Source organism: Paramormyrops kingsleyae, chromosome 1 (genome assembly GCF_048594095.1).
Source record: "Paramormyrops kingsleyae isolate MSU_618 chromosome 1, PKINGS_0.4, whole genome shotgun sequence".
Classification (NCBI taxonomy): Eukaryota; Metazoa; Chordata; class Actinopteri; order Osteoglossiformes; family Mormyridae; genus Paramormyrops; species Paramormyrops kingsleyae.
This window is the reverse complement of record NC_132797.1, coordinates 25,126,573-25,149,905: the sequence shown is the minus strand read 5'-3', so window position 1 is coordinate 25,149,905 and position 23,333 is coordinate 25,126,573. Positions and strand designations below refer to the sequence as shown.

The 23,333-nt window shown below is 39.9% G+C and overlaps 2 protein-coding genes across 2 annotated transcripts; both read left to right on the top strand.

The window, feature by feature from the left end:
• Positions 1–3,545: 3,545 nt before the first annotated feature.
• Positions 3,546–22,860, top strand: LOC111837814 (uncharacterized). The gene is made up of 10 exons (XM_023800165.2): positions 3,546–3,657; positions 5,500–5,668; positions 5,793–5,847; positions 6,882–7,220; positions 7,390–7,468; positions 12,576–12,718; positions 13,376–13,432; positions 21,100–21,230; positions 21,701–21,918; positions 22,174–22,860. Exons 2-10 carry the CDS (start codon positions 5,541–5,543, stop codon positions 22,179–22,181), a joined length of 1,158 nt encoding a protein of 385 aa, XP_023655933.1. The 5' UTR covers positions 3,546–3,657; positions 5,500–5,540; the 3' UTR covers positions 22,182–22,860.
• LOC140590867 (xin actin-binding repeat-containing protein 1-like) lies at positions 14,289–21,060 on the top strand. Its single transcript, XM_072712248.1, has one exon. It carries the CDS (start codon positions 14,317–14,319, stop codon positions 19,528–19,530), a length of 5,214 nt encoding a protein of 1,737 aa, XP_072568349.1. The 5' UTR covers positions 14,289–14,316; the 3' UTR covers positions 19,531–21,060.
• Positions 22,861–23,333: the final 473 nt, after the last annotated feature.

Here is a 23,333-nt window from a genome sequence, read left to right as displayed (position 1 = left end):
AGAGGAGGGGCTGTAAAAATTACGTAGACAATGAAACTTAAAGTATGTTCCTGCATATTCAATGTATCCAGACTGGGTGTGATCTTATTCACTCCCTTTGGAATGAGCTGTGTCTACCCCAAAAGTAATGAAGTGGTACCAGATCTGCGAGACCCCCTATGATGTCACAGCAGCAGAAAAGCCATGATGGAAAACAAACGCACAACATTTCACAAAAAAAAAGGACGACTTCGGCCATGGGATGCAGATGCCAGAGCCGTAGCAACTTGTGGGTCTTCAGCTAACTGGCCCAGATTATCATGGTTATGGTTTTGATGAAATTGTTAATTTCAAGCAAGCCATTGAGTTAGGCCTAATTAAAGAGACAGACAAACAGCAGGTGTGGTACGCCTCCAGGATCGGCCGAGGGGGGAGAGACAACTGCCACCCCGCAGCACAATCCAACCCCCAAGCCCCCCCCTCCTCCCAAAGTCAGCTTACCTCTGGTGCCCTTCAGTACATTCCTTTCAGGAGACCCCCCCCCCCCCCCTTACTCTCACTCCCTTTCACACATACCTCTAAGCCTATAATCGCTTCAGTTGTAGGGACGGGATCCTGCACTCAGACAGCCAAGCCTGGGGTCAAAGGTCACTCATTACACATTCCTTTTATCTTCTCAGTAGTTTGAGGAACCCAGGAACAATTTCGGGGGGGTCGGGATAAGGCCAGGACAAGGAAACTTTCTAGACAGTATTTCTTTCTTCCATAAATGCCTGCCACGGATTGTATATAAATGAGGTTTAGTCGACAGGGAGACTGTTTCCTTAGGCTCCTGCCAAAGCTTTCGCATGATTGCAACATGGCCTAGTCATCCTCAATCAGCCTGTGCGCGTTTCTCTGGCTGCATGCTGCTGAAAGCATGCGCTAGTGCTGCTAGCCTGTTTTTGTCACAGTGTGACGTCTCCCATTCTATACTCATTTAAAGCTAGTGCCATTGACAACCTCCGGCTGCTTAGCAGACTTTATTTATTCTCATGTTATTCTGTATTGTATAAATAAAGGTATAAAATATGGAAGCACATATATAGCATTATGAATTGAATACATATAAATGTAACAATTTCAATAATCGTATATGCATCCTCAAACAAAGAGTTATGCAAAATGATTTTGATTAGACCATTGCTTTGTATTCAGTATAGATTTAGTTTTTTATGTTTCGTTTAAGAATGCAAAACAGTGACAAAAACGGCAGACCCACTAGGGGGTGATATTGTTAAATTTAAAAAAATTATACTCATCCACTTTGCGACCGCTTGCACAGGACTAGGGGGCGCACGGAGACTGCCAGGAAGCTCTGGGTATAGGCCGGGAAACTTTGGAGGAATTTCGGGATATTTAAAAAGACACTACATCGTGACACGAACACTGACTGGTGCTTTAGCTGTGCACGTCTTCTTTTATTTGTGTTAAAAATAAGTTTAATTGATAACATTCTAGTCAAACTAGGCCTATTGTTAAAATAAAACATTCATCTGTTTAATGCCTGTCTACTTTATATCTGTCTCTTAAACCGTTAATTGCGCAACTTAAAGAATTTTTCACAAACGAAACACCTCTAAATTAACGCCTTTCCCTCTTTCGCCTTACATTTCTAGGGATAAAATGACTAACCCGCAGAGTGATAAACGGCTATTAAAGGAGCTGGAGTTATAACCATTCGCCGTATGATACACGCTGCAATTTCCTTGTCCTAACAGCGCAAATGATTACCTGTGCGTTGTTATGACAAGAAATTACCGTGCATTTTAACCTTTATACAGCGATTATGTATTTCATCTACCCCAGGCGGCTAGAGGGCATGAGGTAGGAGACACCCTGCGTAGGATGTCACTCCGTGGCGGTGCACAGGCTACCATGCACATACTGATATCTCTGGGCACTGCACCAGTCTGTACCGTACTTTTGGTTCCTTTCATTTCAGTGCGAGATACAGTACCCGAAGTGCCAGACCAATTGAAATACTTTTTTTTTTGGTACTTTAGTGTGGGACTCAAAACGCTTTCTTTTTCTATTTGGTTATGTAAATAGACTGCCTCTGAAACAGAATACACCATATGTCTTAAAAACAGCAATAAACAAGGTTTAAAAAGTAAAAGCAATAATAATGGATGCCTGGTCAAATGAAGAGACCCAATTTTATATTGGTCTGAAAAACAGATATAACACGACCAGGACGGCATGACAAGAAATAAAGTATAAACCTAAGGAAACTCACTCTGATATGCATACGAAAGAAACATAATAAAAAGGTCATTAAAAGAAAGCTAGTTTTAATGGCCATATACATCGTGATGCAGAAGGTCAGCTAAATCTATATTCCAAAAAGAGAGGAACACGGCAAACCTTGTTCATTTATAAAAATCAATTTTCTTTCTTATGTATCACCTTGAAAGATCATTTTATGATATGCTATAAACCTTCCATTGAGTTTTGGAAGAACATTAAAGTAACTATAATGAAACCCTAGACCCGATATCCACCGTCCTGGCCTCTCTCGCTGTGGGGTGAATACGTTTCCACTTGTTTTCCTAACACTGTCATTGCATTACAAAAACAACCTGAGAAACATATTAGAAAAACAGCCAGAATTTAATACCTTCTCGAACTGCAGGATACTAAACTCTCTTCAAAGTGATACACGTCAAATCATATTTTATTCCACAAGATGTCATTTCCAGCCTAGGACTGCTGCACCACAGTATTTATGATCATAACCACCTACGTGACTCTGATAACACCAGAGAAATCGAATTACAGTGTAATCACGATATTCAATAAGCAGCAAGGATCTGAGGAAAACATGCAATACACCTTGTAGCTCCAGACGTGAGGAGTCAGAAACCCCTAGTTAGTGCTCCTGTAGATGTCCAGTAGATGTCCTGGTATTTCAGGAGATCATGCTGAAGCCTTAAGCCATTCCAGACCTGCCAGACAATTTATCATCACCGAGCATCTGCCACACACATATTTTCAGCAGCCATGTATGTTAAAGTCACCGATCTCCTGGGGAGGGATTGTTGTTTCTGGGTCCCCACTCAAAAAGTCACTTGCCCCCCCTCCCCCAATGAGTGACTTTGTAACCAACACGGGGCCCCTGCAAATGCAGGGTTTTGAGTGGTGCTAAACAACACGGCTGTCCATCTCCCAAAGACCCATCTGACCACACAGAACCTTCTAATGAAAACAACTACAGCTCCACACAGAGATGAAGGTATTTTCCAAATCTGTTGCGCAGAAGAGTTCAATTCCAGCTCATTCCAGAAACATCTCACCAGCAACATTCCGTTGAATCGGCCACTTCCTGCAGCTTGTAAGTGCCAGTCAACTCATTAGGCGACATGTCGTGGATGGGGAGTGCCAGTGGAGAAGCTTGATTCTCTCAAACGGGAATCGCGGCGGCAAGTTAAATTGCTGTCATGAACATGATGGTTTAGATACAGAGACGGTCAGCAGCTGTAGATCCGCCGCCACCTGCAGCTTCCTTATAGGCCTGGGAAACCATAAAGTGAGAACTTTGCCCACTGTCAATTGTGGGGCCTCCGGCAGCTTCCATAAGCTGGGTGTTGCATTTCTTCGGATCACGGCGGGTGGTGCAAGGAGCCGGACTACACCGAGGTATTTCGTTCATTTTCTTTATTTCATTTAATTATTTATTTTCTCCACTGAAAAGGTTCAATGCTGCTGTCGCAAGGCGCTTAAAATTCAGCATCTCTTTTTCTCTGTAGGAAAATGATCAAAGACTCAAACTTTTAGCTATAATGCAATGGTCCTCCTGTGAATATGCAGACTATAGTTAATATGATGGCTTTAAAAATGATAGTTCATTCATTGAAGTGGCTTTAATAAAATATTTTTTTATGTAAAAAATATAAAAAATAATGTTTATAAAAATGTTTAAAAATCTAAGCTGTCACAATGTTTTATTCATGGGCAAAATTTACTAGATTTTGTGCAAACATTATTAGAAATTGTTCATGATTTTTCATTCTGGGAATCAGTATGACAATCCAAAAAGCTATATGTGACCAAATGGTGCAAGGAAACATTATCATTTCTGGCAGCACTTGAACGTCACGGGGTAGTACTGTGACAGGGAAACATACACCTAGTTAAACAGCAGCTTATCTCAGTAAACGCTGCAACAGGATGGGCACAGATAGGGCTGTATGCTTAACACTGGCTATCAGAAATAACTAATAACACTCGGTTCATTTATTACAATTAAACAGTCAACCAAAACAACAACCTTCTGAAGTTGTGACACTTCGGATATCGTTTGAATTATTCTTTGCTCCCCAGCACTGTGACCTCAGGTAGCAATTTTCAGCTTTGAGCCAGTTATTATTATTTTTTTGTTTTGTAGTGAAAAGGCTGGAAATTTGTCTATTATTATTTTGATTAAATGACAAATTAAACTCATTGAGGAAGGTGTCCATGAGTGGACACAAGTCATAAACTACATAACTACAGCTCATGGGAGGGTTACTATTCAAAAATGTAAGGGCAGACAGAAAAATGATTCGTTGAGAGAGATAGTCTTGGCCCCACCTCCTTTAGTTGCTTGGACCTACCTCCTCTACAATCTGATTGGTTATCTCTCTGAACCAATCATTTTTCCTTCTGCCCTCAGAACATTTTTGTGTAAGTAAAACTCCCACAAGCAGGTAGACATGCTAATCATTATTCAGATAGGCTGAAGTTAAAGATTAAACCAATTAAAACCAACCATAATAGTGCACTAGAAATGGTTTTCAGGATGTGCAAATCCTGTTAAGTGTAACAATGCAATACATTTTTAAAGAAAGATAGAGGGCTGATTAAAAATATTATTTGTAAAAATTAAAAGGAATGAAAATAAAAGTAAGAAAAACATAATTTGAGGTACTTCTGAGGTAGCACTCTAGAAAAGATGAGCACCCCAGAGCAATATCACTTCAGTTAAAACATGAACAGGTGCTTATCGTCAAGGAAACAAATGCAAATAAAGACAAGCTGATTTTAAAATTAGCTATTCATGGAGAGAGAATCAGAAAGGTGAGTTGCAATGCATTTGAAATTTTATAATATGTTTTAAAAATGAAAATGTGATGATAATAATACAGTTTTACCAAGGTTTTAAAATGTTCTATACACCTTAAATTAGAATTTCAAATATATGTGTTATGAAGCATGTACAGTCAGATGATGTTTTGCAATAAATAAACAACTGAACAAAAAGCAAATTTCCAAAACTCACTCGATATGTATTTGAAAAAAATTCTGTGGTTAGTTAGGCAGTTTTGGAAATTTCACTGGTGTTCTTTGTTGGATTATATGAGGCGAGTGTAGGTTCCCAGTACTGTAACATATGAGGAGGGAGCCTGACTTTATGTCACTGGCAAACTCATCTCAAAGACAAAAAAAATGCTCTTCAAGTGGGAAATTTCACTATTCTCCCCTTTTGTATGTCCCATCAAGGGAGGTTTTTCATCCAGGGTTTTGATCAGAGGAGACCTGAGATGGAAGTAAAGGGCATCTTGCGGAAGACCAAGTCCATGAGAAGCATCTCCTCCCCAGGGCTTGTCAAGTCCTGGGCTGACGAGGTGGTTCTGGAGAGGAAGAAGTCTGTCTCTCAGCTCGTGGCCCAGTGAGCATCTGAATGGACAGGGAGACCTTCTTGTTATCAAAGATACATTGGGGAGTCCCTTAATCTCTCTTGCAGTTACGAAAATGTGTCTTATTGTTCCTAAACCACATTTTTGTTTTAAAAGGTATCAAATCGCAGGAGTTCTGCAGTCCACAGAAGCAGTGGAAGCTAACAAAAAGGTTTTAGTGGCATACTATGCATTCCTTAAATACATATTTATTATTATTATTTTTTTAAGCAATTCCATAGCTGAAATAATAATTATAGCAACTTTTAACCACCCACTTATACTTGAATAAGTGCATGTGTGAGTGAATGGGTGTGAGTGTGCCCTGTGATGGGTTGGCGCCCCGTCCTGGCTCATTTTCTGCCTTGCACCAGTAGCCTCTGGGGAAGGCTCTGGACTCTCCGCGACCCTGAATAGGACAAGCAAATAAATTCAAATACAGTGGTACCTCAGTTCTCGAACTCATTAGAACTTGAATTTCTTAGAAGTCGAACCAACCAGTTCGAAAAAAATTACCTAGAGCTCGATCTGAATCTCAGAAGTCAAACCGTGAACGCTGACCTAAGATAACTTGTACCCGCGGGGGGATTAAATTTGAGTTCTAAGGTACCACTGTATCATTTAAAACTAAATTAGTTTAGTTCTTTATCATAGCTAGCTAGACTAATGAAATTAGTTAAGCTCTTCATCATAGCTAGTTAAGCTAATTAGTTAAGCTCTTCATCCTGGCAAGCTGTACAAAGTATGATTCCAACTCAATTATGGCTACACAGCTTCTCCTATGTGACTTCTCCAAGAGCGTGGTGACTAGAGTGACCACCTAATCCATGTCAGGAGGGACACTATGAGCTACTTCAGCTTTTACGAACTACTTTAAAGCTGAAAGGGTTCTGTGCTCTGTGCTCTGTTTGGTTAGTTCCTAGATTGAAAGACTCATCCAGCTGTTTCGCATTAACATTACTGACACATATGCATGATTATAGGAGACTGACCAATCAGCATACGGCAAGAACCCAGTACTTAAGTGAAATCCTGGTCCTTTTAATTGAAATGTATGAAATGGTAGTTTACAAATCCTGTTGTAGCTCATAGTGTCCCTCCTGACATGGATTAGGTGGTCACCCTAGTGGTGACAGTGTGTGACACTAGCTTCCACTTTCATTTTCCACACTGCATGACTGTCTGTCACATCTCTGGACATTGCAGGTTTCGGGTCCGAAACATGAACCGGAGAGCAGACTGGACTCAATCCTGACAAAGACCAAGGCCCAAGCGCCGACAAAGGGCTCCAATCTCTCTCGCAGCCGATCGCTGGGGCACATTCCACAGACCGAGGTCACTGGGATCAACACTCTCAGAGCCCTCTTCGAGTTAAAGAAGGAGCCGCAGAAGCAGCCGGTGAACAGCAAGAACAAGAAGATCATCATCAAGAGCACAATGACCAAGACTGTCACCAAACACATGGAAACAGCACCCCTGAAAACAAAACTTGAGAGCCAAAATACTCTTAACACTACAGCCAATGAGGATGGGTCCAGTGAGAAGGTAAACAAGGTTAACATATTACATACTGTCCTAGATATAGCCCATCACGGAAAAAAGATTGTTTGTACTATTCTTGTACAAAAGAGATACTACCACTTGGAGATATTTAATGTAAAAGCATTAAACAGAAAGGTGATGTCATTCTGGGCCATGACTCTTTGTCTTACAGGAGATGAAAGACATTTCCTCAGAGAGAAGGAAGACAGACAGTGGAGTAGATCTTGCAAAGAAAGAGAAGGATGAGCTGGGTGAGTGTTTTGCTAGCCATGCCATTGTAGCAATCTCACAGAAGCTAAATGCTTATTTAAAGGCTAGCTACCCTTCAATAAGGCAGCTATTTCTTAGCTAACGGTACCAACAATTGGTTTGGTTTGGAAAAAATCGCCCTCATGTCCCTGACAGTGGCACATGTCCCCTGGACACCAGTTGATCAATGAGATTTTCTTTCTTCTCCATTCCCTACTGACCTGACCTGGGTCTGAGACAAAACTGACTGATTGCATCCTCAAGGGATCAGGTTGGCAGGAGTGTTGGAGATACCTATCGTCAGATGATCTGTTTACTGAAAATCCCTATGCGATCATACGAACGAACATGCTACATATATGCATACAAAAAGTATATACAATGTAGTATAATACAATAAAAAAATTGAATACACTAAATGTACCATGCATTGGGCAGACGCCCCATCCCGGGTGCCTCCATGGTTTCTAGGATGGGCTCCGGACCCCCCAGGACCCTGCATCAGATATGCGACTATGGAAAATGAATGAATGACTGAATGAATGAACAATATAATATAATATAATGGATTTTAAATATGATTGAAAACTTTATGAAGATTAAAGCTTCGCCTTTGAAAGTATCATGCTCCCTCAAAGTATCATTTTATAATCCACTTGAACCTGGTCATTCTTGAGAATGACATAATGCTTTTTTGTTATTGATGTCTCTAAATCAGTCCATTGGAGAAGCTCTTCAGCTCTCTGAGCTGCTCATTACTTGGAGTTTGGGAGAAGATTGAGGATGAGAGAAATCATAAAGAAATGGAGAGACAAATATTCTCACAGGGAGCCATTTTGCCCACTTTAACAGGGTCGTAAAATACAAGCAGAGATAAATGAATGTAATATTAAAGCCATTCTTCATACAAAATGCTAAAAATGAGCATAATGCTATGATAGATACTGCGTGGATAAGGGAAGATAATCTACCTGTTTAAAATGATGTCATACAATGTAAATGTCCGTAATGTCCATAAGAGTGCAGACGCGGAAATCGACAGTATCGTGTACGGAGCCAATCTGGCTGAACTTGAGCCAAGCCTTTTGACCCATCATGACATCACTAAGAGGCTAATGTTGCTATTTAGAGGAAGGGGAGTTCCCAAATCCCAGTGGCTCACTTTGCGATCAGAGACAGTCCTGTCCGAACAGCCGGTATGTCTCATTTGAGTGGCTTTTTAAAGTAAAAATCAACAGTCGCACCGCAGGATGAGTTGTCACTGTAGAAAGGCAGAGAATCGGAACTAGACTGCATGGCTGTGTCAGCCGGTGAGATTTCTCTACAGAAACCGACCAGGAACTGAAGGAATCTAGTCCAATTTTGCAAGGAGGTCAAGCGGACATTCTAGAGAACAAGTGCCAGAAGTCTTTGCTTTCTGTGAGTATGTAATGTTACAGATTATAATGTGACATATGACTGAGACAGGAAGCTGGATTCGGCCAGAGGATTTATGGGGAAGTCCTGCTGAAGTCGACCGTGATGCTTCACAGACCAGAGCATGATGCGTTCTGGCATGAAGAATACTGATAGAAACTTACATCCCATATAAATCGGTATTTTTAATAATTCAGCATGTAATGTCACTTTAGACAAGGATATTTTTGAAAATGTATAGTCATAAATTTTATTGTTATTACAGCAATTGCAAATGCATGTACACACATTTAATGTAGTTATATATACATATATAATTACATTTAATATAATATATAATTTTAAAAATTGAAAAAAATTGATTTACTATTAACAATGAAAAATAGTTTGCCGAATACATTTATTAAATTCTGCTTTCTTCACAAAAGCTAAAGGGTGATTTTCAGATACGTTATTATTATTATTCTTAGTTTATTCTTATAATTCCGCTGGCATGTTTATGGAGACAGGTCGCATGTCAGCCTTCCTGTGGTGGTATGACTTCTCTGCCCTGTGGACTTGTGTTACCCCATTCAGGAGTCACGGCGCTGGCACACAGCTGTAGTAGTAAACATTACAGTCAGCGTAAAGCTTCATCCGTCCAGCTTCCAGGACTGTTCATGTGATCGAGGGTCATGATGATCTTGGACTTTAGACACAGCCAAGAGACAGGGCATGTGTTACATGGGATGCCAGTCCATCACAGGGCACACATACAAAATCACGACGACAACAATAATGACAAAAAAACAGAAAAGCAGTTTGAATATGGGTGGATCATAATAGTCATTAGATAGTAATAGTATTACTATTATTATTACAGCTGAAGAATTCACATAGCTATATTTTACACTGTATTTATGATTAAGATTAACTTTAATAACCATCCATCCATTGTCCAACCTGCTTTTCCTACTGGGATGTGGGGGGGTCTGGAGCCTATCCTGGAAGCTAGCTAGACCCTGGATGGGGGGCCATCCCATCACAGGGGACACTCACACATGCACAATTTATTAATTCCAATCAGCCCCAGCATATCTTTGGATATCTTGGGAAACTGGAGTACCCGGAGGAAACCCCATGATGACACGGGGAGAACATGCAAACTCCACACACATGTAACCCAGGCAGAGACTTGAACCCAGGTCCCAGCGGTATGAGGCCACCATGTCACCCCCACTTTAATAATCATGTATTATAATAATAATAATAATTATTATTATTATTAATAATTAAGTTTATTAACTTATAAAGATTCATTTTATTGATTTCTCTGACTACTCTGCTTTTTAGCATTATTATTTGCATTTAAAGGTGACATCAAAAGTTAGATACATTTTAAAATGAGTCGAAATAAGAACCAATCTAGTTTTGAGTAACAGTAAAGGAGCCAGCATCTCTGGCAGCTGAGGATCTGAGCTCCAGCTGTGGAGATCATTCATACGTGCAGTTGTCGCTGTGCAAAGCCCTTTACATAGCTCAGCTGGTAACAGCAATCTCTCATTCCACAGCATCAGATGGATCGTCTTTCATCAGAGGTTTATTTTCATACGTTCTGAGCTGGAATAGTTTTGCATGGTAGGGTGTTGCATTGCACATTCCATACGCAGCAGAATACTAAACAAGTTGACTAATTTCCGAAGGGTTCATTAAGAACCCGTTAAGCGTTGACTTAGTCAGCCGAGTTGATTGAAACTAAATTGCTATGAAACATTAAAATGAATTAAATTGAACGTTTCTTTTAATGAATCCCAGCTATTAAGTGGTTATAAATAATGAAAAAAAGTGATGAAAAATGGTGACAACTGTCGAATGATGCAGGGGAGAGACAAGACTTCATGGTAGTGGGGGGAGGGGGGGCAATTGGGGCTAGATTCAGGGGGTCCAGCACTTGACAGGGGCTCTTAAATATATAAAATTGTGTATGTGTGTGTGTGTTGGGGGGTGGGCAGTATGTGTATATTTGTTCAAAAAAGCACAAATTAACATTAGAATGCACACACATGAACAGTAATGGATTTAAAAATTTACAAAAATTTCTTTATGAATAGCTAGAAGAATTCCAACATTCCATGTATTTGTTAAATCACCACCAGCTCATTTAATACATGAGCTTAACTTAGCTAGCCACAAATACTAGGGCCAGTTGAGAAGACAGACTGAAACAGACATAAAATCAGTTTTACACCAATATAAAAATAATTTAAGCATCACTGTTTCTGGCAGCCTGAGATTTTGGCCCCGTACCGCACATCCGGTAGTTTCGAGTTTTACATTTCTCCCGGCCTTCCTGTTGCAAGGTAATTTACCTGTCATAGGGATTTAACTGGAGCAGAGCCTTATCCTGATACAAAACCAGCTGCCAGACAGTCTTGTTTGGCATCTACAACTGCAGCTCCAATACACTGAGAATGTGCTTGTTTCCCAAATCGGAGCTTTATTCAACTTTAAAGTAATACTGGAAATTAGGGGGGAGAAAAACTGCGAGGTATAAATAACATGGAAGTTCCTTAGAATAATGTTTCCACAGATTTGCAGTAAAGTGACAGGTGGTATTCGGTTAACTCCACTACCGCCTGTCACTTTACTGAAAATTGCACACTATTTATGGATATTTCTGATTATTGTATAATGTTTATTGTTTAGCATTTAGTCTGTACTTTTTGTCCCCTGTTTCACTGTCTTGAAGCCAGTCAACCTAAAATTTCACTGCACATTTTACTTAGTAGGCCTATTAAGGCTTTATGCAGTTTTATACTGTGGGTCGAGCCAACGCTGTGACCTACACGAGTGGCCGACGCTGCAGGCATTTATACTTGTGTGCTGGTGTGTCTGTGTTGCTTAGCAATTACACCGCCAAAACATTAGGTGATAGGTTTTGGATGTCATATTTACTGTCTTCCCACCCTGCGATATATTCAACCATTGGATCACTCAATTGAAACTGAAAAAACACAAACATTTAACAAAATATCCATTTATCATCCATTTATTGAGTCCTGGTTATATTTGTGTTGTCCCAAACTTCCCATAGACAAATTTGGAAAAATTTCTTGCCACTACAAAGTCACTTTTTCTGTTTTATCCCTTCTAAAGTCTATTCTACTTTTTAGTCTTGTGAAGTACATATAAACCTAATGGAGGTAAATGAAATTGCTGCTGTCATTCTTAGCATTTTGTAGACCTGTTGATACGATGCATATGGTGGGTTATGCTAGATATACTGTAAATAGCGCTTCAATTTCAATCAGCGATATAAGTAAACCTGGGATATACGCTTTCTTTGCTCCCATAAAAAAAAAAAACCAAATGTTACCAAGTGGACCAATAACAGTTCTTGCGGTTTGCCTCGCTGTGACATATAGTTACATTTCTGGGGAGATGCATGTAGGCTATGGTGTAGGTTACAGCGGAGGGTCTTGGGCTATGGCATACAGTGCTTACGGTGTCAATACAATGGCGAAGTATAACTCAGCCTTACTGTGTATGTGACAAATAAAGCCTTGATTGGTTGATGCCGAATAATGTTCAAGAATCCTAAGAACCCAAACTGATTTGATTGTGAGCCCCTTATAAATCATCATCATTTCTTCCAGCACCCTTTCTGTTAACTTTAAAAACCGTACTTTATCACACCTCTCTGTTTCGTTGCAGATGGCAAGTGGAGATCCCTGATCGACCTCAGAGAAATTCCCTCCACTGAGGAGCTAAAGAAGTCCGTTTCTGTGAAAAACATTTCTGCGCTCTATTTGTCGAGAGTGGCAGCGGCAAACTCTCGGAAAAACACCACCGGAGAGGCGAGTCACTGCCGGCACCCCTGGAAAGGTTAAAGCACTAAAGAAAGCTTAATTTGTCCAATCTCCAAAATCATATGCAGTGTTTTTTTCCCCCATAAATAGCTCAATGTGAAAATAAACCAACACGTGCATCTGACTAGCAGACTGTGGTGGGGTTTATCACCACTCAAACCATGAATTTGCATGGCCCCCTGAGGTTTGGGGCCCCCTCTTGACCAGCAACAGTCACTACACTGTGGGAAGGGTTATGTATTATTTTGTATTAAAGAACAGCAATACTCATGATATTCTGAAACCTCAGTAGATTCTAACCCCCCCAGCCCCGCCCATGTGTTTCTTTCTAAGCTTGCTCTTATTCAGTTACGCTCCAGAGAGCTGTTAATTTGCACCTTGCTAATCAAATTGAATTAAACCCACTAATGGCTTAATATATTCTCAGATTCTATTAAACGAGGAGAAATACAGTGAGACTTAGGAGTTTTATTTTTTTCCAGCTGATATATTAATGGTCTCATTGCTTTTTGTCCATAAATGATTAGTCAGAAATTCTTGAACAATTAAGTATAAAGGGTCGTCTCAATTACACAAAACACCATATTATTGGATTGTGAATGTTTCATAAAGGATTTAATAAAAGCTTTTTTCCCCCTTCACTAGGTTAGTGTGGTTGAAAAAAACACGGCTGCCTCAGGAAACAGAATAAACTTGAAAAAGGTAAGATAAAGGTCCTTGTCCCAAGATCATGTATTATGTGTCCATTTGTCAACTAACCATGAACCACAGTGGGGGTGTATTTTATTTTCAAAAGATGCATGTGAAATACAATATGCTGTAATGCACTTATGCATATTATATAGGAATTCTGAAACGGCAGAATTCCTATTGTTTTTACATAGTTTTGGAGTGATTTTTGAAGAAATAGTGAAGGACTTCTACATAATTTTAATACACTTTTGGATTAGACATATTTATGTGTATTTATTGCATGTAAAACTGAAATGAACTATTCACTATCATGGTACATTACATGGTTCTCAGTGAACAGTCAGAGGAAAAAGGATTCAATACATTTATTATTGTATCAAACAATACGTATAATTGATATTAGCACAGCTGGTATGCTGCTTCAACATACAGGAGAAACACAACTATTTCTGTCCTTGAAATGAGAAATTTAAGTTCCTTCATGTGGACCATCGCCACTTGTGTAAAATTCCCAGTGAACAGTTGATCATTAATACTTTGCCTTTTTATTGGGACTATGATCTCGTGGGATGGGAGACCAGGAAAGAGAAGATGACGCATGTTTGGTACTAGGGAACCAGAAAAGAGACCAGGAAAGTGCATTTTGTCCTGAAACCAGAGAAACCATGGACAAGTTTCTTTGTGGATTCCCAAACAATTAATATCATGAATGAAACTGAGTTAAATTACTGTTTGAGGGTCACAGCATACAAGTGAGGATGATCTGCTGTGATGCGTATGTTATATTCTGTACTCACATGAAGACACGGCATCGTCTATTCTGCATGACCTCTTCACTAACATCACAACTAACATCATCGTTTACAACTGAAAATGTGTCAAATCATTCACTAATGAAAAATACATTTACAAATATAAATGCTTCCCTTCTGTTCCCAAACAAGATGTCGGAAAACGGCCAAAAAATTGAGGACTCCAAAGCACCCAGCGGAGTTCATCTGAATGCCAACAATGTCCCATCTGAACCAATCAGAACTCAAATAGAGCACCTAAATTTGATAAATGATCAAAATCCGGCGTTTCCTGAAGTGACTCTACGTAAGGAACCGATTTCCCTGCAGAGACAGAAATGTGAGCTGAAGAGGCTTTCTCGACACATTCACCCAGACCTGAAGACTGTGGACAATGTCATAGATGGAGAGCTAATGAAGGAGACAGCCTCAGAATGCGAGGAAAATGTCAGTGTCTCTAAATATGAGGGTGGGGTACAAATATTGCGCTGGATATTTGAGAACTGGACACTACTAGAGAAAACAGGTGATATGCAAGAGGTCAGGAAATGGCTTGAGGAGAAGGCTCTTTGTGACATGGATGTCAGATGCAGCTCTCACGTGGCTAATCTTGCTGAACCCAGCGGCACTGAATGTTTCCCGACAGCAGCAAGTTCAGAAGGCAGTGACATCAAAGGAGATACTCGGAAGACCACGGAGTTGTTTGAGATGCAATCACTTGACTTCCACAAAAAATTACCCTTTGATAGAAGCAAGCTCATGATGGCAGAGTCTGTCAGCTGTGGAGACGTGAAAGGAACATGCCAGCTATTCGAGGCCAAGCCTTTGGATGAACCTGGTCACTGCACTTCTGTGAAGGTTGAACATCACCATGACCCTGAACAAGCAACTCAGGAGACAAAAGCGGATGTCAAGAAGACTGTTAGACTGTTAGAGATGGAGCCTTGCTGTGCGCTCAAAAGTGATGATGTGAACGTCCATGAGATCAAGCCCGCCTGTAGAGGCGGAAACTCCAGCAGCACTGTCAAAAAGACACGCTGGCTCTTTGAGACTCAGCATCTGGATATCTTGAACAAAGATGAGGTACAGGTAATTCCAGGGATATCCTTAGCAGAAACCCAGAGAGGTAATGTCGAGAGAAAAGAATTACAAACCTCTAATGACACGTTTAACAGTCCTCAGGAGAATAGATGCCTTTGTATTGAGGAAATGGATGTTGGGTCACTGAATAGAAAATCTATCAATGTTACTTTAGATAAGCAGGATATTGCTGTGGAAGACAGTCATTCCTTGCTGTGGTTCCTTGAAACTCATCCCACGGAAACTTCAGCAGACAGCTATGAAGTTAACCACCTTGAGACAGTAAACATCCCGGAAGATAAAACAGGAACTGTCCTGGAGATAAAGCATATATTTGAAACTTGCGCACTAGATAGCATCAACAAAGAAATGGTTGTGGGAGTAACCAAAATTGAGCCCTGCGAGATAGAAAAATCTGCTGTTAGATCTCACAAGCAGCATTTTGAAGCCCTTTCCCTCAACAGTGTATCTCAGTTTAGTAAAGAGCACACAGAAATTAAAGATGTCGCAAGTGGTGCTGTAAGAAATAACATGGCATTTTTCGAGAACATACCGCTGTTTGCTATTAGAGATCGTTCAGGAAATTTCCATGAGGTCACGTCAATAAGCAAAGGGCAAGCAGTGGAAATAAATGGCACCGTTCAAAACTACAAATGGATGTTTGAAACAATTCCACTGGACAAATTTAAGCATCGAGAACAACAGGAGGAAGTCATATGTATAACAAGTGAAGATGATTACAATGATAATGTTAAAACAGCAGATCTGCCTCCAGTGGCCAGTGATAATGTTAACGCAAAACCCTTTGAGGCAAATATATCAAGGTCAATGTCTGAAACAGATGGCGCCAAGACCTGCAGATGGCAATTTCAGACACACGTGTTAGAAAACACTGGCAGTGAACTTCGCTTAACAATGGACAACATCTCTCAGAATGAAATGGACATGGTTCATAATCATTCAACAGAGGCTTCAGAGAGTATCACAAGGGAGATAGCCATGCAAAGAAGTACCTTACCTAATAATAATAATGTTAAAGCACAAGACATGTTTGAGTCAAAGCTAATTGTTAAAAAAAAAATAAGGATCTCAAATGATTCAAGAACTCACAGTAGAGGTGAACATTTTGAAAATGACCTGGAAAATGGTAAAATTCACATGATTAATGATAAAAACAAAGGCAGAGTAAATACCAGTATTATAAGTGACATAAAAGGGGGTATTTGCAACACTGAATTTACATCTGAAGCTTTATCTTTGGAAAATACCTGTGACAAAGACAAATATCCTGAACACCAATCAGCTAGGGCAGAGTCCCCCAGGGATGCAACAGATGTCACGTCCTCCTTTGGTCAACCTGACAGCCATGATTCAGCAACATGTAGTGAGAAAAGTCAAAAGTTTGATGAGGTCATCAGAGAGGAAACTATGAGTAGATATATGGGAGGGAGTCAGCTCATGTCTGAACCGAAGCCACTGAAAAACAGTAAATCCCAGGGAGATATTAATGTTGAGAACAAAGAGGTCCAGGAGGAAAGTGATGTGACATCCTCAATATGGCTTGATACATCATCAGGGAATTATAGAACTAACAAGCAACAGAAAATGGTAACAAATATTGAGAAAAACAATTTGCAGATGAAAAATCAGCCCTTAGAGTGGCAACAGATAAGCTGTGAAGGGAATTCCGGCATGATGAATAGAGGCGTAGATCAGAGAGACGTCAGATCTTCCCTCTCACTGTTCAAAAATCAACCTTTTGACTCCCTCAAAGGAGCAGCTCAGAACCAAACCTCTGAAAAGACAGTATGCAGTGAGTACAGTCTGAACATGGATGCAAAATATTTCAGTTTGCTCTCTGGAACACAAGTTTCTGACACAACTGATGTTGACATGACTAACCGGAGGATTCAAGATGAGAAAATGAATTCAGATGTAAAGGAGCTGCATTGGATTTTTGAATCAGTAGCAGCTGATGGGATCTTTTTTAGAAACTGGGCAGAATCAGATGTTATGATGGAGAGTCTCAGAGACACTGTAAGGCATCTTTATCACTTTAATGCTATTCATTCACCTGGAATTGTATTGGAAGACAGTGATCATGGGGGTGTGAAAATAGCCAAGTACCTCATAAATAATGAAGGGCCACACATTCAAAAAGCAGGAGCTGCTGAGGGAGGAATACAGGATATTGTGCAGCACCTCCTGCATATGGAAAGGTTGGGCTCCAGGATAGCTCTGCTAAAGCAGGATGAACATGGATGTATCCAAGTTACCAATCTGGAATTAAGATCTCAACAGATTCCATCTATACAAACATGGGATAATGAATTAAAAACCATATATTACTATATAATTGATGGCTTCCTAAGTCAAGCTAAGGCTTTGACAAAAGGAATTTTAATGCAGGAACAAGAGCAGAAGCATGTTGGGATGACTGTTTATTTACTTAATATTTGCAAAAAGAAAATGGAAAGTGAAGAAAGTATCGTAAAGAAGGAAACCCCATCTGTCACCAATCCTTCAGGAGTTTCTCAAGGTCACAGACCTTTGGTATTCACACCTGAAGAAAAGGCAACTGCCATGCAAACAGAAAAGGCTGATCCAGAGTGCCTCACAAACTTTCATCCTTCTTCAGAAGTGGACTGTGAATGTAAAGAACCAATAGAACGAGAGAGAGAAGCATGGGAACAAACAGCCGAAGATCCTTCACATTCGGATGCAAAGAACCTCAGAAACCTGCCATTCTCTGTAGTCTTCAGTCACCATAGTTCAGTAGAAAATGATAATTTCTCCTTTGATAAGCCTGGCCTTGCACAGAGAAGTGACCAAGCAATTTTGGCAAATAGGGAGAAAGTAGTGCCAAGTAATGCAGATCCGCAGTCTCTGGATCCTAGAGCAGAGCCAAGTGTGTCAATAACAAAGAATGTTATCTTTGCAGGCGCATTGTGTGACCTTGGAGATGTAAGCAAGTCCTCCTGCTCAAGTAAAGAGACAAGTCAACATATAGAACCTAAGGTGAAGGAAAAGGTCATGCCAGATAATAAAATCTTTACAAATCAAAGAGCAAGATGTCAGAATACCTCCACAGATGTGGTCATCTCAAGAAAACTCAGCTCTTCAAGTATCACAACAGAGGAACCATCACCTTCTGAGCAAATTGAAGGTAACTCAGCAGCAGATGTCCATGAGGAAAACAGGAAAGGTGAGATGGACAACTGGGGTAATGCAGAGGAGAAGGAATTGGACAGACAAAACTCTGAACTAGCAGCCGCCATGAGAAGTCTCCTTCTGGCAACGGCTGAAGCGAAGAGCATTCAGCGTGAGGTCCAGGCAAAGCTGAAACATGTCAAATTAAGACAAATGAATCAGCAGAATGAGACTGCTGAGCTGGAGAGTGATGAAGAGCATGAAATCATGCAACTAGGGCAAAAAGTCACCTCAAAAGACAAAGAAGAGTCCGCATGTGTGGCAACAGTGAGGCAACCATTAGAGTATCCCACAAAAGAACAGACTGGACCAGAACATCAAAGCAGTCATTCCTCTGAGAAGGACCAGGAAACCAATGAGGTATTTCAGCCTGGTCAAAAATGTGAACTTCCTGTTGTAGACACAACCGAGGATCACTCGATACTTGCTGTTCAAAATTCTCTGCCAAAGTCAGGCCAAGAAGTTCAAGATTCAAAAGAACGGACCGAAGCGGAAGTTGATTTGAGAGGAGATGTCAGAGAAGCCATAACATCGTTACAGACTGCTGCAGGACAGCAACAACAACAAGCAGAAAAAGAAATTATAAGAGGTGGTCTACAGGCTGCTCTTCAGTCTTTGGAGAAATCGAACATGAATGTTTCCAGAGGTGACTACAAAGCTGCAATGATATACAGGAGGGGGAGATTGTCCTACAGAGAAGGTAAATGCAACATTATTTTTGACAATGCTGATAAAGAGGCACAATCTGTACATACGGGCTTACTTCCTTCAGCAACAACTATGAAAGAACAATCAACCACCAAAGTAGTTAATGTACTACTTGCCGCAGATGACAGAACAGAAGAAACCACAAAGGATCCACTTCATATATCTGTTTCTAAAACTAACCCTCGGAGTCCAACTCCACTCCCACCCAAGGTTTGTCAAAAGCCTTCCACACAAAAACCCGCTCTTCCACCCAAGCCAGAAGGACTTAGCAGAGTCCCTGCTCACGTGGCACGGAGGACACTTGTTAGAAAACAATGAACGACTCTGAGATGGACACCAACCACCAATAACTCTCCTGAAGGCCCAGAAGTTTCTTCAAACTTGTTAATTGTGAGGCCCATCCAGATGATGAATCATGCATTTTAACAGACATTTTTGTCCAAGGTGATGAACAAGTGAGGCAAATAGCAGATGAAACAACAAGGCATAAGTGCAGATACAAATGTAAGCAGTTCTGGAACAGGAGCCACACAACATCTAACAAACCAAGAACCTAATCACACCATAAGCACCTAGTACCACCTCAATGAGTACAATTCATACCAAAACAGTCAACAAAATATCAGGATCACAAATACAGTTGTGTAACCAGGTACTTGTAAATAAAATACTAAAAATATTTTCCTCATTAGTGAACTGGGAGAAAAAAAATCAGTTATCCCCAGTAAAAGTAACAGTTCCTCACACAAGAAATGTGTATGTTGTAAGAAGACAGAATAAGATATTAAATGAATTTTGACTTCAGAGCTCTTCAGAATTTTATAAATGGGAAGCAAAGTGTTATTGCAACCTTTCCACTCCTCTGTGAGAAGCTAAAATCCAAAGGAAAAACAGACCTGAGGCTGAAATATTCATTACAAGGCATCTCTTCACTTGCAGAAGCTCATTTGTCAAGCAAGATGTATTGGACAGATTCGGTAGGAAATAGGTTGTTAAATGGGAAAGAAGAAGAGGAAAGTAGGCCATTGAGAGGTGCTGTTTCAAAGTGAAGTGTGATGAAAGAAATGACTGTGAAAAAGAAAGGAAAGCAGAGAATGCAGAAGAAATAATGCCGGTGCTTTCAGAAGGAGAAGGAGAAAAGAAAGATAGGAATCACCCAAAGGAGAATGGTGGAGATACTGCTGATGGAGGAGCTGGATTCTTCAGCAGGATCTATGGAAGAACAATGTCTAAGGGCACCTTCATCCTTTAGAGGTCAATTCCTGTTTGGCCTTTGCAACCACAGAAACAGTGACATGATAGAGGAACTGGCAATATGTGTCTTTCATTGTGTATCCCCTTTGGGATTTATAATGCCTGTTGTTCTAATTTATTACTTTCATAAATCATTAATAATAAAATGAGGTTTTGTTTTGTTTTTTGTTTTTTGAGTTGACTGTTCACAACTTCTAGACATTAAAAACATCTTGAGATTGTCTTAGAATCACTGCAAATGTATGTCAGTGGAAAACAGATTTTAAAATAGCACACACTCGGTTGTAGATGAATATCATAAAGATCTTTATTGTTACAAAACAGCTACACTGCAGCCACATTGTACAGCCATCACAGAATTACAATCTGCAATTTGTTGGTATTCATGTGACTTATAATGAAATTCAAACTCCCTTACAAAACGATGCAATAGGTCATCTATATGTTCCCAGGTGTTCAATGCTGCATTTCTAACAGCATCCAAGTTATGTTTAATTAGTCAATAAAAATCTGATTTAAACATGAAACTGTTTCCCAGTTCACAAGTTCACTATTTTATTTTTTCCCACAAAAATAGTGGAAAAAAATTATATGTCTAGGTGAAATCTTATTGAATATTTTCTGGAATTGTAGTTTCTTTCACCCAAGAGGGAGATGTGCTCTGCTTGCTCCAAGCCAGTATATCCAATGGAGAAAATCGGGGCAGATAAATTTATCTTCCATCGCAACTGCTTCTGCTGCAAGCACTGCAAGAAGAAGCTGAGGTGAGATGTCCAGGTCCACATGAAAAAACAATACATGAATATATTAACTGTAACACAGCAGTGGATGAGGATGCTGTACCTGGGATCAGAAGGTCACCAGTGCAAATCCCAGGGTCAGCAGAGTGATATAATTGCTGGGACCCTGAGCAAGGCCCTCGACCCCTAATTGCTCCATAAATTGTCTGACCCTGCTTTCACAAAAATGTACATTTTAAATAATAATGTCTGCTATGAAGATGTGCTATTCTTTTCAGATCAAAAATTACTAGAATTATTGGTTATTTTGTTAACTTAAAAGTCAATATAATTTATTAGTTGATAGTTTAATTGAGTAATTATCATATCAGATTTTAAAGGGCATGATAACTGTCTGTGTTACAAGTGATCCAGAGATAACCTATATTTCTCTAGAAATTCTTTTCAGTTCCAGAGAACTTTAATGAAGATCTGTGTCCTTTGTTCTACTCTAGTATTCAAAACTACGCTGCTCTATATGGGGAGTTTTACTGCATTTTCCATTATCAGCAACTGTTCAGAGCTAAAGGGAATTACGATGAAGGATTCGGGTATAAACAGCACAAAGATCGCTGGATTCAGAAGCTTGCAGACAGTAATCCCACAAAAGAGCCTCGGAAAGACGCTAAAGAGAAATTAACTGACTCCGATGACAACTCCGACTCTTCATTCGGTGAGTTTACTGCACAGATTAAAATAAACTAGAACAAACAAAAATAACCGGAGACAATTGAATCTTAAAAACAACTTTACCTAAATAGAAATGTTTAAAGAGGATTCTTCAGTTTGCAAACGGAAGAACTTTTGTGAGGATACTCGGAAAACAACAAAGAATGCAACGTCAACCTGTTTTTATTAAAGAAAGTAAAGAATTACAAACTGCAAATATTTTCTCACGCCGATTATTTACGTCTTCTGTTTTTCCCAGATTGTTAATCTCAGTGCCTGATTGACTGCATCGTCACAATTCAACATTCAGGAGACATAATTCATCCTGGTCATCTTATTATTTTTTCATTATTATGTATTGATTTTTAATATAAAAATATACTCATTAACAATATGATTGGTACATTTATTACCAGCTGATCAAACACTGTCAGATCTTTTTAGGTAGCATATAACATAACTACAATAAATAAAACACACCATCTTAAGTGCCCTATGCAGAAGTTTTTTTATTCAACAGATGAAAATCAGCCATATTACCCATACAGTAAAAACACACAAGAAAATCCTCTCCCTCTTACTACAATAAACAGCAGAGTACTGTTTATTGCCCAGAGTGTCATGTTCATAATTAAAGATGAACAACTACAAAAAGAAATATTACATATGATTTTGAAAGAAATGTAAGGCGTAAACAGAAGACCAAATATGGACAAAGTAAACTGCAACCTCGGAAGCCCTGTGAGATCCTTCCTGGAGGGGCGGGATGACTGACTGCAGTGGGATTCACTGCAGGAACGAAAGCTTTCTCCTGAATATCCTTTAAGATTAAACTGCAATGACCATTGTAAAGTTTGTAATTAATCATTCATTTTTACATCTTCAGTTAACACCTTTGACATATCACCTGTTTGTCATATATCTTACATAAAACCTTCTTGTTTCATGTTTTGCATGTTCCCTGTTTTTGACTTCACCACCTCATTTCCATCAAACACTTAAATATGTATTTATAGACGATTATCTATCCATCTTGCAAATTGTTCTCAAATCTGCAGTCAAGGGGAGCGGCCAGGAGTGTATCCCAGGAAGCACTAGGCAGGAGAACACCACACACACACACACACACACACACACACACACACCCGCTCGCACACACACGCGTGCACACACACACACACGCACGCACACACACAAGAGTCCATGTTAGGAGGCGCGCGCACACACGCACGTACACACACACACACACACACACACACACACACACACACACCAGAGAGCCTGGAATGCATAAGAAGAACTTTGCCACAACAGGTCAGTAGCCTTGGTTACCATCACAAGATCTATGACTATTTAAATTCACCTTGATCCCTCTTTGTTAGCAGAGATATTCTAAAATACCAAACCCCAGGCCGGCCT